The sequence below is a fragment of the Sinohyriopsis cumingii genome, chromosome 14, assembly GCF_028554795.1.
Source record: "Sinohyriopsis cumingii isolate HCF-2022 chromosome 14, ASM2855479v2, whole genome shotgun sequence".
NCBI classification, from domain to species: domain Eukaryota; kingdom Metazoa; phylum Mollusca; class Bivalvia; order Unionida; family Unionidae; genus Sinohyriopsis; species Sinohyriopsis cumingii.
Window position 1 is genome coordinate 69,368,665 of NC_142974.1, and position 15,144 is coordinate 69,383,808.

General features: G+C 36.7%; 1 protein-coding gene across 2 annotated transcripts in view; it reads left to right on the forward strand.

The window, feature by feature from the left end:
- LOC149784078 (interferon-induced very large GTPase 1-like) overlaps window positions 1-11,296 on the forward strand; it is a 36,119-nt gene extending 24,823 nt beyond the window's left edge. For both annotated transcript variants that reach the window (XM_089932171.1, XM_089932170.1), the window contains 2 exons: window positions 468-754; window positions 2,189-11,296. In XM_089932171.1, the coding sequence (XP_089788297.1) occupies window positions 637-754; window positions 2,189-6,936 (4,866 nt within the window). In that variant the 5' untranslated portion in view covers window positions 468-636 and the 3' untranslated portion in view covers window positions 6,937-11,296. The remainder of the gene's footprint in view (window positions 1-467; window positions 755-2,188) is intronic.
- The last annotated feature ends 3,848 nt before the right edge of the window (window positions 11,297-15,144 follow it).

Here is a 15,144-nt window from a genome sequence, read left to right on the forward strand (position 1 = left end):
ATATATGTCACACGTACCAGACATTGTGTATAGGTAATTAGCAAGAGAAGACGGGTATGAGACACATACAATATTTTTACGTTAAGTCTAATATCGTACATTTTCATCAGATTGTTGTCTGATATAAGATTGTACAATGACAAGTAAACGCGAAAGTGGAGCAAATAAGAATAGATACTGAAACTTCCTTTGAATGACAAAATACGTTCATATATTTTGCATATCAATGCATGTTTTGTCTTAGTTTTGTGTGTTTAATATAAGCAGCTGCAAACGCTTTAAGTATTGAGTTCAATTTTGATAAAAGTAGGAAGTAGTTATAAAATCAGCTATCAAAAGGTTGTATTTTTCGTTCTTTGTCATTTTCCCCGATCCTGTCCAGTCAGTCACAATGCTAATTGGATGTATTAAACGAATGCCAAGATGTTATGCAAAGTTTACTGACCCGTGAAATTGGTATATTTCAGGTTAGTGCTAAAAGACAAGAAAACCGAAGTTGGTTATTCTGTTTATACCACTCTCCAGGACGAAAATCCTCAGCAAATTATGAAGAAGTAGCCAATAGGATGAACAATTGACATAATATGCAAATTCTTCTGACTTAGATTTCCCAGTTTAGCAAGTAACCAGAAAAAAATGGATGCCAGTGGCACGTCTATGTTTCAAGGAAGCGTAATGGTTTCATCAGATGCATCACAAGATGAAGAATTCGCTACCTTGCTGAAGAAGCTGGACTTGTATAAATACTTCCCTGGTAAGTGTACTAAACCGAAAAGAAAAGGTAACCTTTCAATTACTTCTCTCTTAGTTAAAGGTGTGTCTTTGAGAATTTATATACCTTGCTTCTCTTGGTTATCTTTTCTGTTTCTATTTAAATGACTCGATAGTTTCTGCAATAAACTTTACGCCTCGAGATATTGACAAATTTGTCGGTCCTACAATACACCGCAGAGACTCTCGAAGACAGGGTAATTATTTTGATAGTTGTCATTCATTTCTTTAGATAATCATATAGAGTTCACATCTAAGATACCGACTGAACAACATGGTGCCACATGGTCAGTGAACAATAGCTAGGGGATATGCACAAGTAAAGTATGTATATCCGATATACAATTGGCATCATAACACCTCATCGTTTCTATTTATGATATAAAATGAATGAATACTTCACGATTAAATCCATATTACTTCCAAAACAAATGTATATGAATTTCATAACAGTATAGCAAATTAATTAATAATTAAGGAACTTATATTTTTATATTTAGCAATTGAGTAACGATCACATTACATAAACAACCGATGTAAATAGAATATGGCATTGTGTGTACAGGTGCAAGATTGGTAGTGTTTGTATTTTTACACAACACCGCTCCGGTGGTCTAGTGGTTAGAGCGTTGCCTCGGATGCGGAAGGTTGTGGGTTCGATCCCCAGCCCAGTCTTATTTAAAGACTTACACAAATGGAACTAACAGCTGGCTCGCTAAGCGCTCAGTATTAAGAGGTTAGTGTTAGGACTGGTCGGCCTGGTGTCAGGATAATGTGACTGCTTGAGACGCCATGCTACATGTCTACGGCATGATGCCCAAGTGTTCGACATCACTATAAACTACCACACTGTAGACCTCGTATCGATATAACTGAAAAATTGTTAAAACACATTTTTTAAACAATGCTCGTGAGTGCATGCAAAGTTTGACGTCACTACCTTTATCATAGGATAGGTCATCGCCCTATTTTCATGTGAATCGTTTTTATCATGTGTCTAGCAGTAGGATTTGATCCTATATTTCCTGTACCTCTTTCGATGTCATAACTGACAGTGGGATTTTTCACCGAGATTTAGTTAACATGTTTGAAGTATCAAACTGACAATTGATAAATTCGAATCGATGGGGTAAACAATTGCACTTCTTTTCCTCTTGGCAACATTAATAAAATGTAGTGTTTAAAGGAGTTAACAAAATATACCTTTTATAACACCACGTAGGCTGTATTACTGCATCAGGACAGATTGGTCGCATCCATGAGAAACAAACGTTTCCAGACATTGTATATATTAATGATTTTATTTGCTCATGTTTATATGGAATTTATCAAACTAATAGAGCACTCAAAATGACAATGACTTTATAAACGATTACGCTCCAGAAGCGTAGTACATGTTATCTCTCTTCTCCTTTAGGTAAGATGTCTCGTGACGATGTACTTGTATTGGCTGATGAGGACCTCGATAATAAGAAAATAGAGAAGCAAGAAGATTTGTGTAGGTTCTTTTTGCATCGATTATTATCTTGCAATTACAATGCTAGAGACCTTGAAATAGTAACTGAGAAAAGAACAAATATTACAGATAAGGGACAGGACAAAAACCTGGCTTCCGGGGCCTCCGCTACTTCTGCTTCGGCAATAAGACAACTGTTTGGTCCCCGTGCCACTAAAACTGTACCTGATGCTCGCTTTTCATGCTCCAGGTCTACGGAATCGCAGTCAAATGCAATACACCCACTAGATGTAGTTGCTGCGGTATTCATGTGCTCTGACCCGATATTAAAGCAAGATATCGCAAGTCTCTTGTGGAAAAGCAAGTTAGCTATTCCGTTTATTACAAGCAACGGAATTCATGGTATTCCAGTTGTACACGTGTGGCCACTGAAAAGTATTACAGAAAAATGGTCAAGAGATGGACGGATGGTCGCTGAGGAGAGCAATATTGTTTCCCCTCCATTTCTAACTATCGGTTTTATTAGGTTCGAATCAGACAGTGTGAAAAAGTCAAACACAATAAACACAATAATGAGTGACACCGAAAAAGCTCATCCGATCTTCTATCACAGGAACTCGATTGGATCAACTAAGAGAAGAATTATTTCTGATGGAATGGTGGAAATCAGTTGGTATTTGCCAAACGGCTCAGCGGATAACATGTGCCATGAACCTGTGACAGTCTTAAACTTGAGAGGAAATGCCGCAAATTATCCTCGGCAGCTGCAAATTGTAACGGAAATGGTGTCCATCTGCTGTATTGTATGCCCAGCTTCAGACCTCGCCAGCGAAGATAAGCAAAGCATAGTAGAGTCTATTCAAAAAAAGAACAAACGTATCATTGTCGTCACTTACGACAACGAGGACACCAAAGGGATGCCAGTAATGAGGGTCGAGAATAATTTGCTCATCCTGAATACCGAATGTCTTACTGAGGCAAAACTGAAGGAACATGTAAGGCTGTTTATAAAAGAATTGGAAGGAAATGCATCAGTTACACGGACGAGTATTGAAACTTTCTCATGGGCAGATATGTATGTGGACCAAAATGCACAAGAAATCAAAGATGGCATTTCCCAAGCAGAATTGGTAATGAAGTATGTGCTACAGGAAGAAATGGAATGCGGGAAGGATAGACTCCTACCGCTTCATCGAGACCTGTGGAGAAAGTGGGTTGACACAGAAAATGAACTACAAAGATTGAAGAAAATCCCGAAATTACGAGATATCGCAGAATATAGGAATGAAAAAGAACTAGAGAAGGTAAATATAAGACGCGAACAAGCAAATCTCCTTCAGAATAGATTATCTGAAGCAATCCTACAGTTTCTAAAATCACTCAGTATCCGCGATAAGGTAACAAGGGCGGTCTGTGTCAGATGGCTGAAGATACAATTGGAAAACCTATCCAGGAAGGAAGCTCAGATGAAAGCCATGGCAGACATAGCGCAACAGGGGGCTAATATCTCCCAGAAGAAACTGAAGAAGGTGCAAGAGATGCAAAATAAGAGTCATCTAGGCTTAGAACACTTTTCTAGAGAACTTGGACAGATATATGAGGTAACCCAGACCCAGACACCAGACGAAAGATACGATATAGGATATGATCTTCCGCAATTGGCAGCAGCATTTCTTCTAGATGGAAACTCATTCGAAATTTTTGATGGCGACGTAGGATTCATCCCAATAACATGGATATCGGCTGTTTTTGAGAGCCTATCTAGATTGGTTACAGAACCCGATGAAGGAAGGGTTCCAAAGTGTACAATTTTAACAGCCTACGGGATGCAAAGTTCTGGAAAATCGACACTGCTTAATACGATGTTTGGGTGTCAGTTTGCTGTCGGTGCAGGGCGGTGCACTCGAGGCGTTCAAGTTCAGATGTTGAAAGTGCATAACGATACGACTGACAAACGAAACGTTGATTATATACTTCTCGTTGATACGGAAGGAGTACGTTCTCCTGAGATTACAGAAGAAATAAGAAGACGTCGTGACAATGAAATTACGACATTTATAGTCGGGTTAGGGCAGAAAACAATAATTAATCTGATGGGGGAGAATACTTCATATTTAACAGAGGTATTGCCAATAGCAGTTCGTGCCTTTCTCCGCATGGAGAGTGTAGGTCTTCATCCATCATGTGCCGTTGTATACCAGAACGTTGATTCACAATCACGTGGTGAAATGTCCAGTCAAAACAGAAAACTTCAGGAAGAACTGGACACTCACACTCGCAGCGCTTGTCTGATGGAGAAGAAAGAAGAAAAGAGATTTCATGATGTAATTCAATTTAACGTTGAGAAAGATGTTCACTATGTCCCTTCATTATGGGAGGGTGAAAAGCCAATGGCACCAGTTAGTCGAGGTTATATGAAAAATACATCGGAACTGAAAAAAAGTTTAAAGGAGTTTTGCAAACATTCCATTGGTCAGGATATCTCAAGTTACAGTTTACATGTCAGCTCGCTATGGAGAGCCATAACCAAAGATGACTTTGTGTATTTCTTTAGGAATGTGCTTGAGACAGAAGCACGCGAATGTCTCGACAGGTTTTGGTGTGATTTAGTCTGGAAATTAAGAATAGAAGCTAGTAAATGCGAAACGAGATTGCACACCGATATAATGAATTGTAAAAATCCTAACAAGCTAGAAGAGGTCTGCATGAGTAGCAGAGAGAAAATGAGTGAAGTCATCATAGCATGCCATGAGAATCTGAAGATGACTATGGAGGGTTTCTTTAAAGCTCTTCCACAGAAATATATACAATATACTTGCCAGTGGGAGGCCTCCAGTATAGATGGCTTATTTTACATAAAGGAAGATCTTATCGGGGAACTCAGACTAGAGATTGCAAACCTGCAACTGCTCAAGTCGAAGCTATTTTTGGTGGAGAGCAAAGTAAAAGCTTTTAAAGACAGGATCAAGGACGAAGTAGTTGCTTTGCTAAGCACAGAAAATACAAATGTTACCTCGGTTCAAGGCAATATTTCATCCAGAGAAGAAATGATGATTCTCTTTGAAACCAAATGGAAAGGATGGACTGGAGAAGTAAACAAAATGTGCGAAGTCCATGAACAAAAGAGCAACATTACTAGAAAGGCTGTAGATATCTTGATAGAGAAATTCCCTAGTCACAAAGCACAGGTTCTGGAGAAATGGAAAAAAAAATTGCCATGTGAACGACGTGAAATCCAAATACAGCAATCACAATTATTAAAGATCAAAACAGATGTATCTTCCGACATTTTGACAGACGTGAAAAGACTAGTAGATAGGTCAATGGACGATGTTGAAAAACGGTTGACGGAATTGACCCGAAAACCATCCCCGTACAAAAAGGGTTCACTTGAAGACATTGTTCAGACTGTGTCAAGAAGAGAAAGCGAAATTGAGGCGCTAGGTGTGAAACTGACGAAAGACTTTGAAATTGATCTTGCCATTGCTGCTGTTTCCATTGCTGTCACTGCACTTTCAGAAAACGAGGAGAAATTTCATCATTATTTTAACCCCGTTCGTCTCTTTGAAAAAGAAAAGAAGAACTTTCTCGTACTGTTCGAAACCAACTTTGAAAAGACCAGCAAGGCAATTTCATTTTCGAGAAGAGTGTGCGAAGTACTTACAAATATAATTCAGCACGAGATAGCACAGAACATTGCACGAGAGATCGCAGATGATATGAGAAGTAGGGTTTACATGGGAGTGCTAAACAACAAGAAATCCTTCCTGTATACAACCTTGTGTCAACTGGCAGAGGATGGCAGTTTCAGTAAATTCATGGGCTACGTAAGAAATCCAACCAAAACAATAGAAGACACACTCGATAGATACATTGATGACTATTCGTCAGTAGACGTAGGCAATTCCTCCAAGCTGCGCGATCTTCTAGACAGACTTGCCGATGGTTATGTGAAAGATATTATAACTTATGCCGAAGAGACAAAAATCCAAATGAGCACAAAGGATGGCCACAGAATGGGAAAAGGCGCCACAAAAGACATCACATTACAACGCTGGATCAAAACCTTCGTTAAAATCGCTTCTGCTAAATTCGTGGTGAATGAAATCAGAAGTTTGTCAGATATTTTTGGTGAAGAAACAGTTGATTTGAAGTACTTCTCCAACGAGCTTTTGAAACAACTAAGGCTCTCAACACCCCAGTTTGAAAATCTCATGGATCTTCACAATCCGGAATACAAAGAAATGAAGGCGAGTGTCTTAGCTCTGCTGCTACGTTTAGTTGTTGGGTGCACGGATGCGTGTCCTTTTTGTGGGGAAATCTGCATCTGCTCACAGCCCAATCATAAGGGCATGCACGAAACTCCTATTCACAGACCACAAGGCTGCAATGGCTACAAAGCCGAGGCCTCAAGGGTCCTCACGATGGCAAGCTGCCAAAAACTTGTCGCAAGTGAATTCGAATTTAACCCTTCCCGCACAAATGATATGTGGGTTCCATACAAAAACTATCAAACGGTACATAAATGTTGGAAAATTCCAGGTGATTCAAATCCCTTGACATCTACATTTTGGGAATGGTTTATGATTACATACATAAAAGAGCTCGTGAAAGAGCACAGGGGAATTGCACCGAATCTACCAGACGTCTGGAAAACGTATACCAAAGAAGGGGAAATAGAAAAATTAAAAAAGGACATGGCCAAATAATGTTCCGGTCCCCAACTTGCCTGATGGAGGCCACAAAAGCACGAAGCAGCCTAAGAATGTTTATAAATTCAAGACGTTTTTACATTATAAAGGTAAAATGATCTTCCTGCTGATTTGCCCAAGAATGGTAATGGCAGACTATGCTACTTCTAGGGTGTTGATTGACTCTTCGTTAGTTTACCGATTGTAGTTACTACTAGTCGATATTATTGTATAACTGTCTCGGACTTTTCATATATTTTAGACAGGGAGTACGCTTTGGAATTTATATGTATATTCCAATGAGATTATCAGTTTTTATAAGAATGTGAACAGAATTACGTTTAAGAAAGTGCATTGCAGCGAAAAGGTATGAAAACGTTCTAACATAAATGAAAATGAAGCTTTGAAGTTTTATCGGACGCCATGGATGGTATTGTGACTATAACATCTTGTTATAATGTTTTAATGTTTATAACTGTATTCGTTTCATGACTGTAACGAGCTAAGATGTATTTGTTGTTGTTGTTATTATTATTATTGTATTGGTGTTTAACTCCATTTCTCAACGCGAGATAGGCTATATATAGCGGCCACTATAAATGATGCAGAAATAACCCCGGTGAAATCCAGGGAAAAAAAAAAACGACCCGCGAGAAGTTAGTGGCAGCTTTATCACACACAGATACTGGCAGTAAGAACTGCAATATTTTATAAACATACCTAAAATTACGTATCGTTGATGAAGTGACTCTATGCTCGTTATAATTTTTCTCACTTTAATGAGGTTATTTACGCTCGTAAAAGTAATACAATACACAAAATAAAACGACTAAAAATAAGAACTTCTAGAAAAAATAATGATATGCCCAAATATGAAAGATTTATTTTATGATAATCTTCAATTGCAAATAATATCCTGTACATGTAAATATGTCCGATCAAAATCAGTACGGGAAAGTATTTGTATAAGTCTCTGTCATATATGCTTTCTTTTCTGACCTAACAAAATTCTCCTCAGAACTGTGGCTTTGTACTAGCTGCATTCGTGAATGAAGATTATCGTGCATGAAAACTTTTCATGATAAAGACAGCTCACTCGTGTGTCTAATATATATTCAAATGAAAATCTGCTTGGCATGAAACCTTCCACCTCCCTACGTTCCAAGATTATATGTCATGTTGTCATGGTGGGTCTCGCTCCGAAATTTCATCATCAACGTCATCAATATTGTTGCTTTAGCATCACTTTTGCTTCTTTCTGGAGATATAACATAGGTTTTAGAGCGATCCGATTGTTTTTGTTTGGTGATGGGTGGGGGTAGATATTACAAAGCAATATTCTTATATGTTCGAAACATGCAAATCATTCAGATTCATTGCATTAGAGCGAATGTAGTTTTTGGACTATGTGCATTGCGTTGCAGTGAATGCAGTCTTTGGACAATGTACATTGCGTTGCAATGAATGCAGTCTTTGGACTATGTGCATTGCGTTGCAGTGAGTAGTCTTTTACTATACGCATTGCATGACAGAGAATACAGTTTTTGGACTAAATACATTGCATTACAGTGAATACAGCACTTTGACTATATAAATTGCATTACAGTGAATAGTATTTTGACTGTATGCATTACATTACAGTGAAAACTCATTGGACTATATGCGTTGCATTACAGTCTTTGGATTCCATGCATTGCATTACAGCGAACAGAATATCTGAACGATATGTAGTGCATTATAGTGAATAGTCTTTGAACTATATGCATTTCATTACAGTGAACACATTCTTTTGACCCTATGCATTGCATTACAGTGACTAGTCTTTGACCTATATGCATTGCATTACAGTGACTAGTCATTGGACTATATGACTTGCGTGACAAGGAATACAGTTGGGTATCATAAATCATATTCGTCTGACCCAAACTGTGAATTAGACTCTTTTGATGCTGTTTTAGTGTGTAAAAAGTATATGTTAATTTCAAATTATATTATGTGTTGTCTTTTACATAATATATATCTAACAGAGAATCTTGTTATAATGTTTTAATGTTTATAACTGTATTCGTTTCATGATTTTTGTAACCACTAGCAATTTATATAGAGATGTTTGCAGCTCCAATTTACGATATATAGTTGAGATGTATCAACTAATTACATATCTATCTCATGAAACGAAAGACACGATCAGATGAACTGATCATACTCTCGTGTCCTACATGCATGTGTATGTCGATCCTAGAGTAATTGTCCTTGGGGTTAGTCAAGGCCAGATGTTATCATCAGTCCGGAAAAGGTAAGCAATCATCGAAAACATTAAATATCGTCATTTCAGAAACTTTGATGAAATAAACTTAAAGGAGGATTTAAGACACGGTCCTCTGAATATTTTATCTGTAGGGATATATAAAGATAAAAAAGTAAACGTAAATATAAACATAGCTCGGCTATTCGTGGAGCTTTAGTTATATTTTATTAAAATTTAAAGACGGGGAACAAGACTAATTAAATAAAGCTGTTGAACAGTCATCAAATAAACCAAAAGAGCAATGGAAAAAGGAATGAGTGTCTACCATCACCCAAATATCTTCAAGGTAATAACGTAGTTACGAAATTGTTAAATACTTTACTAATATTGCAATGCTATTCGGTTGTCTCTTTTGCAATTGGCTAGACTTTGAAACGGGATTTGACTCATCAAAAGCGGATAATGCACTCATGACAAAGTATACTTGTTTTCTATACCAGACATTGCAAAGTTGTTTTTTCTTTTTTAAACTGGAAATTATAAATCAGACTAATTCAAAAGCTACTAGCTTTGCTATCCTGTCGGTGAAGCTCTTAAAAACGATGATGATATAATACAGTGTTGAGCTTGGATATTTATTTTGTTTATAGGCACGATAACTTTCGTAGGCGAGTGGAAGAAATATAGAGGTCATTCCCCCTCTTAAGTCAACAGATCAATCCAGTGTCATAATGATAGATGTGTCCACGCTTCCTGAGGTTTGCAGGCTCATAGAAATACCAGTTTTGAATCTACTGTATGTTTCTAATTTCAAATAAATTTGATTAACCCATGATAATTATACGCCTGACCAAACCATTGATGGGAGACGGTACTCACTGGATCGATTGTTCACTAGCTCAAGAATATCGTTGATGGGAAATTGGAGTTTGTTGTTTTATTTGGCATGTGTAAGTCTTTTGACAATGTTATCTATACAGTTGAACTAGATGCATTAGCAGTACTTAATATTCCCAAACTCTCATTGCAATCGTTTTCATATTGTCCTTTTATGTTGATTACAAACTGTTGTTTGTAGAGATCAGGTCTACGATTTACAGGAAAATTTCATTAGAGTACCATACAAATCAATACTATATCCTCGCTTTCATTTTTAATATCTTAATTTGCTAGCAATAAAGCTATTTGCATTGCAGAGAGAAAACAAATTGCAGATATGGCTTAAATTTACAGAATATTGCAGTTAATGGTATCTACGGTACACAACAATTAGCTAACTGTAGGAAACTGAAGATAACCTTAAATGGTATTAAACTTAAAACTGTTAAAGGGGCCAAAGTATTATGTATCTTTTTTGAAAATACATTATCTTGGTCCTACCACACTGAAACACTCTTTGTAGATGTATCTAAGGACATATGAATTTACGAAGGAGACGGATGTCATATGTGGGATTATTTGAACCACATTTATGCTAAATAGTAGTTATCCCATATTAATATACGGCTGCATTCTGCGGGGAGAACCCCAAAATTCCACCTTTATGCAGCGGCTTTACAATTTACGGAGAAAAGCATCCATGATGATTTTCAATATCGGGATATTGTAATATCAAGACAATCTCCTGTCAAAATTCTTAGATGGATGCCAATTAAGGATTATGGTACAGTTAGAAATGCTGTTCTTACTTGTAATGTCTTAAATACTTTAACGTCAGTGTGTCTTAGGTTTTTTTAAGTTTGTAAATGATATGTAGCATAAGCAAACCGTAGAGAGAAATCATTTGTATATACCAATCGTTTGGACTGAGCATTTGATGTAATTATGTTCTTACGGTGATGCAGTTTTATGGAATATTTGGCAGCATCATGATTAATAAGAACAACGTACTTCTGCTGTTAAGAAACTAGATCCCTGTAGATATTTTAATGAGCAACCTTGATTTTATGACCGCCTAACATTTGTAAATGGTACATCTGATATACCTTTGTGGCAATTGTATATCTATATTGTATAATTTTATATTGTTGTATGTAATTCTTTTTTTGTTTTTGCAGTAGAAGCTAACCTTGTAGACTTGGTCTTATTGTTAAGTATGTCATCTGGGATAAATAAAATATATAATTATTATTTGCTCTAGTCTCTATTTTACTGGGAGTTTCTATAATTTTGTGAGAGCTAGTAGCCCCACCCCACTTCTTTATCCATATGAAATCTAAATAGATCAAAGCTAACTCACTAATTGATATACTGAGACTGATGAACATAAATGAAATTGTACGATTTTTCGAAACCCATACGTACATAATCAATAAATGCATCGTGACATGTGGGAAAATTTTAATACAGCATTTCCAATATATCATCTATTCTAAATATCACTGGACAAGACAGATGTTAGTATATCATTTAATTTCACTAATCACTAGACCAGCCAGACTATAACATCTCTTGCTAGTGCAATACATTAACCCGTTGTAACAACGCTACATACATACCTACATACGCATCTGCGTGAAATTGTATGTACGTGCATGCATTTATGCGCACATACTTATGTTAATAAATTCAAACATCTGTGCGTATATAAAATTCGAACACCTACATAAGTGCATACAGTGATATATGTGCAAATATATGTGCTTAGTCATACGTACATACATCCTTAAATCCTTAGATAAATCTATACGTGTATATATGCAATTACTTACTTGCATACACGCACATCCATCCATCCATCAATCCATCCATACATACATACATACATACATACATACATACATGCATGCATGCATGCCTACCTACCTACCTACCTACATACATGAATACATACATTACACACATACATGCATGCATGCATGCATACATACCTACCTACATACCTACATACATACATACATACATACATTACATACATGCATGCATGCATACCTACCTACCTACCTAACTACCTACCAACCTACCTACCTACCTACCTACATACATACATACATACATACATACATACATACATACATGCATACAGTACATGCATACATGCATACATACATACATACATACATACATACATGCATGCATGCAGGCATGCAGGCAGGCAGGCAGACAGACAGATAGACAGACAGACATATGTTCACCTTGGGGCTGTTCGCGAAGCTTGTGCATAGAGGACTAACTGCACCACTCAGAAAACACAAGCTATTCACACGCTAATAAATTCGAAATATTTCCTGGACGTCGCTCGATACTATTGCCATATGTTTTAGTGAATTCGCCCTTCTGTCTGGAGCTAGCAAAACAGAATATGTTAGTAGGAAGTATTAAGAAGTACAAAAGAGTTAGCTCCTTCGGTTACACTTTTCTGAAAATGTGTTATTGTTTCATTCATTATGTATTTTTCCCAATGAAGGTGTTCTGCCATTTATGTGTCGTGTGGCTCAAAATAATTCTGATATCGCCCTTATGTTATCTTTGCTGGCTTGGCGGAAACGAGAATTCCGATAGTATGCGATTTGTAACTGTTGGATGTGAGAAAACTCCCTACACCTTCAAAAAAGATACATTGTTCTTAAAACCAAACGTATCTTAATATTATGTTTCTGGTGACCTTCTATTTTTGATAATCCATACATGTTTTAGTTATAAGTATAATATCTTATCTTAGATAATTGATTTTTAGTAAAGCAAATATATTCGTTTCTTTGTTGTTGTTTTTTTTTTTTTCTTAGAGTTTCATTTATGTATTTGTTGGAGTTTTTAGAGGGTGTTGCTATTCCACGTGTATTCTAAGGGATTACTTATTTCAGCGTACATTCCATGTGTTTTTCTTGATTTATACTGCAAATTTGCGAGTTATTTAATCAGCTTTTATACTTGCTACCTTTCGCTTCCCCCCCACATAGGTCTACTTCTCTTTTTGTATCTTTCCCTGTCATTTCATGGGCGTGATATACTCATTAATGTACTCAAAGTACTAAAAATAGAACCAATCATCTTTCAACATCTTCAGACCATGTCTATCTTGAGCACCCGATCCCGCCCCTACCCCTTCATTATGTCATATCAAGATCTTTATTTTTGTTTGTATTTATTAGGCTTCGAGTGTATTCATTTCACTATGTATATGTTCACGTTTAATATGATGAGTGATTCACCTTGCAGAGTTGAGTGGTGATAGGGTTGTATATATAGAGGATCTCAAATGGTTAACGATTTAATATTGAATTTATGAAATGAGTTGAAAAATGTCCGGCTTTTGCATGCCTTGGCGAGCAAAAAGCTGGACATTATTCAACGAGTTTCATAAATTTAATATTAAATCATAACCTATTTGAGAGTCTTTTCCACCACATAGTTTTTATTTCAGTGAAAATTACTTAGATGGAAAGAAGAACGAATGATTTTGTTCATTCTGACAGACGGTGCACCTTCCATTTGTTGTGCATAAAATATAGTCTCAAACAAAGTTGAACTAGTAAAATTAGATTGTACCTTTTACAACTAAATCAAAGCCAAAGCTTCCATCAGAATAAACAGAACATTTTATAACGACAAAATCATTTTTCAAAACAGAATGATTAATGCTATGTGATGCCACATTGATACGGTAAACAGTAGGCCTAGAGTACATGTTTACCCTCACATGTCACATGCATAATTAAACGTTACATTGTTGCATGCATACATACATACATACGGTGTTTCGCTTTGTGTAGAACTTCCCTGTAATTAAAAGTCTTCCTTCTGACAATCAAGTATTGATGATAGTATATAAAAAGACATTAATATATCAAACAGCTTCATTAGGGAGACAACGTGTAGCTGTTAACAAACACAAATACGAAGTGAAAATTAAAGATGATGTATCTTTGTATCAAAAGCGTGTTAACTATGAAATTTCATCTTTTCAGACAAACAACTTTGTTTAAGAATTTTACTAATATTAGATTTTGTCAAGATCAAAACATGAGTTTCAAATTTTCGTGGCTTCAGACTCTAAATGATACAAAGTGTTGCACTTAACATCATTTCCTTCGACAATGGTGGCAGCAAGTTTTCGCACTCGTATACGAGTTCTGTGTTTCGGACGGCGACACAGGTTATACTCCTGCCTTGAACAAATTATAACTATCTAACCTCCAATATATACTTGGTTGAGACAGGCTTCGTTACATGTACTTGGTGTTTATAAACAAGACATTTCCGTGGAACAAATATGTACAAAGGAAGGTAAAGCATATATACGTGTCTCAAATTTTCAACACGTAACTGCTAAGAAATATGATCGGACATCCTTATTTTCTGTTGAAAACAGTTAATAGTACTCACTGGTATTTACTCATATTTAAGTAATCAATATCTACATTTTGGTGAGACCGCTCTGGTGGCCTAGTAGTTAGAGCGTCCAACTAGGATGCAGTTGGTCATGGGTTCGATCCCCGGCCGAGTCATACCAAAGACTTACAAAATTGGTACTAACAGCTGCCTCGCTTGGCGATCAGGTCAGTGGTAGGAGTGGTCGGCCTGGTGTCAGGATAATGTGACTGGGTGGGACATCATGCTACATGTCTGCGGCATGATTCCCCAGTGCTATACATTACTATAGTCTGTCAGGCTGCAGACATCGTAGCGATATGACTGAAAACTTGTTAAAGCTACGTTAAAAATTCAGATCACACACATCACGCGATTTGGAGAGGTCCCATAATTTTATCCGCGTTTTCTTCAGTTCTAATAAACATATTACATACTTTCTTAAGTGGAAATCTTGCCTCTATAAAAGAAATAGATCTCAGATTGTAACCACGTTTATCCTTAGAAACATGCATGTGTAATACGATGTTACATGTTAACTGGAAAAAGCAGTAGATCCTAAGTTCGAAATTCCAAAATGATATATATTGCCAATATCCCACGCATATTCCCAACATGTGCATAAGCTTACAATAAACTTTAATCAATAATTCCGAAAAGAGGTTTAT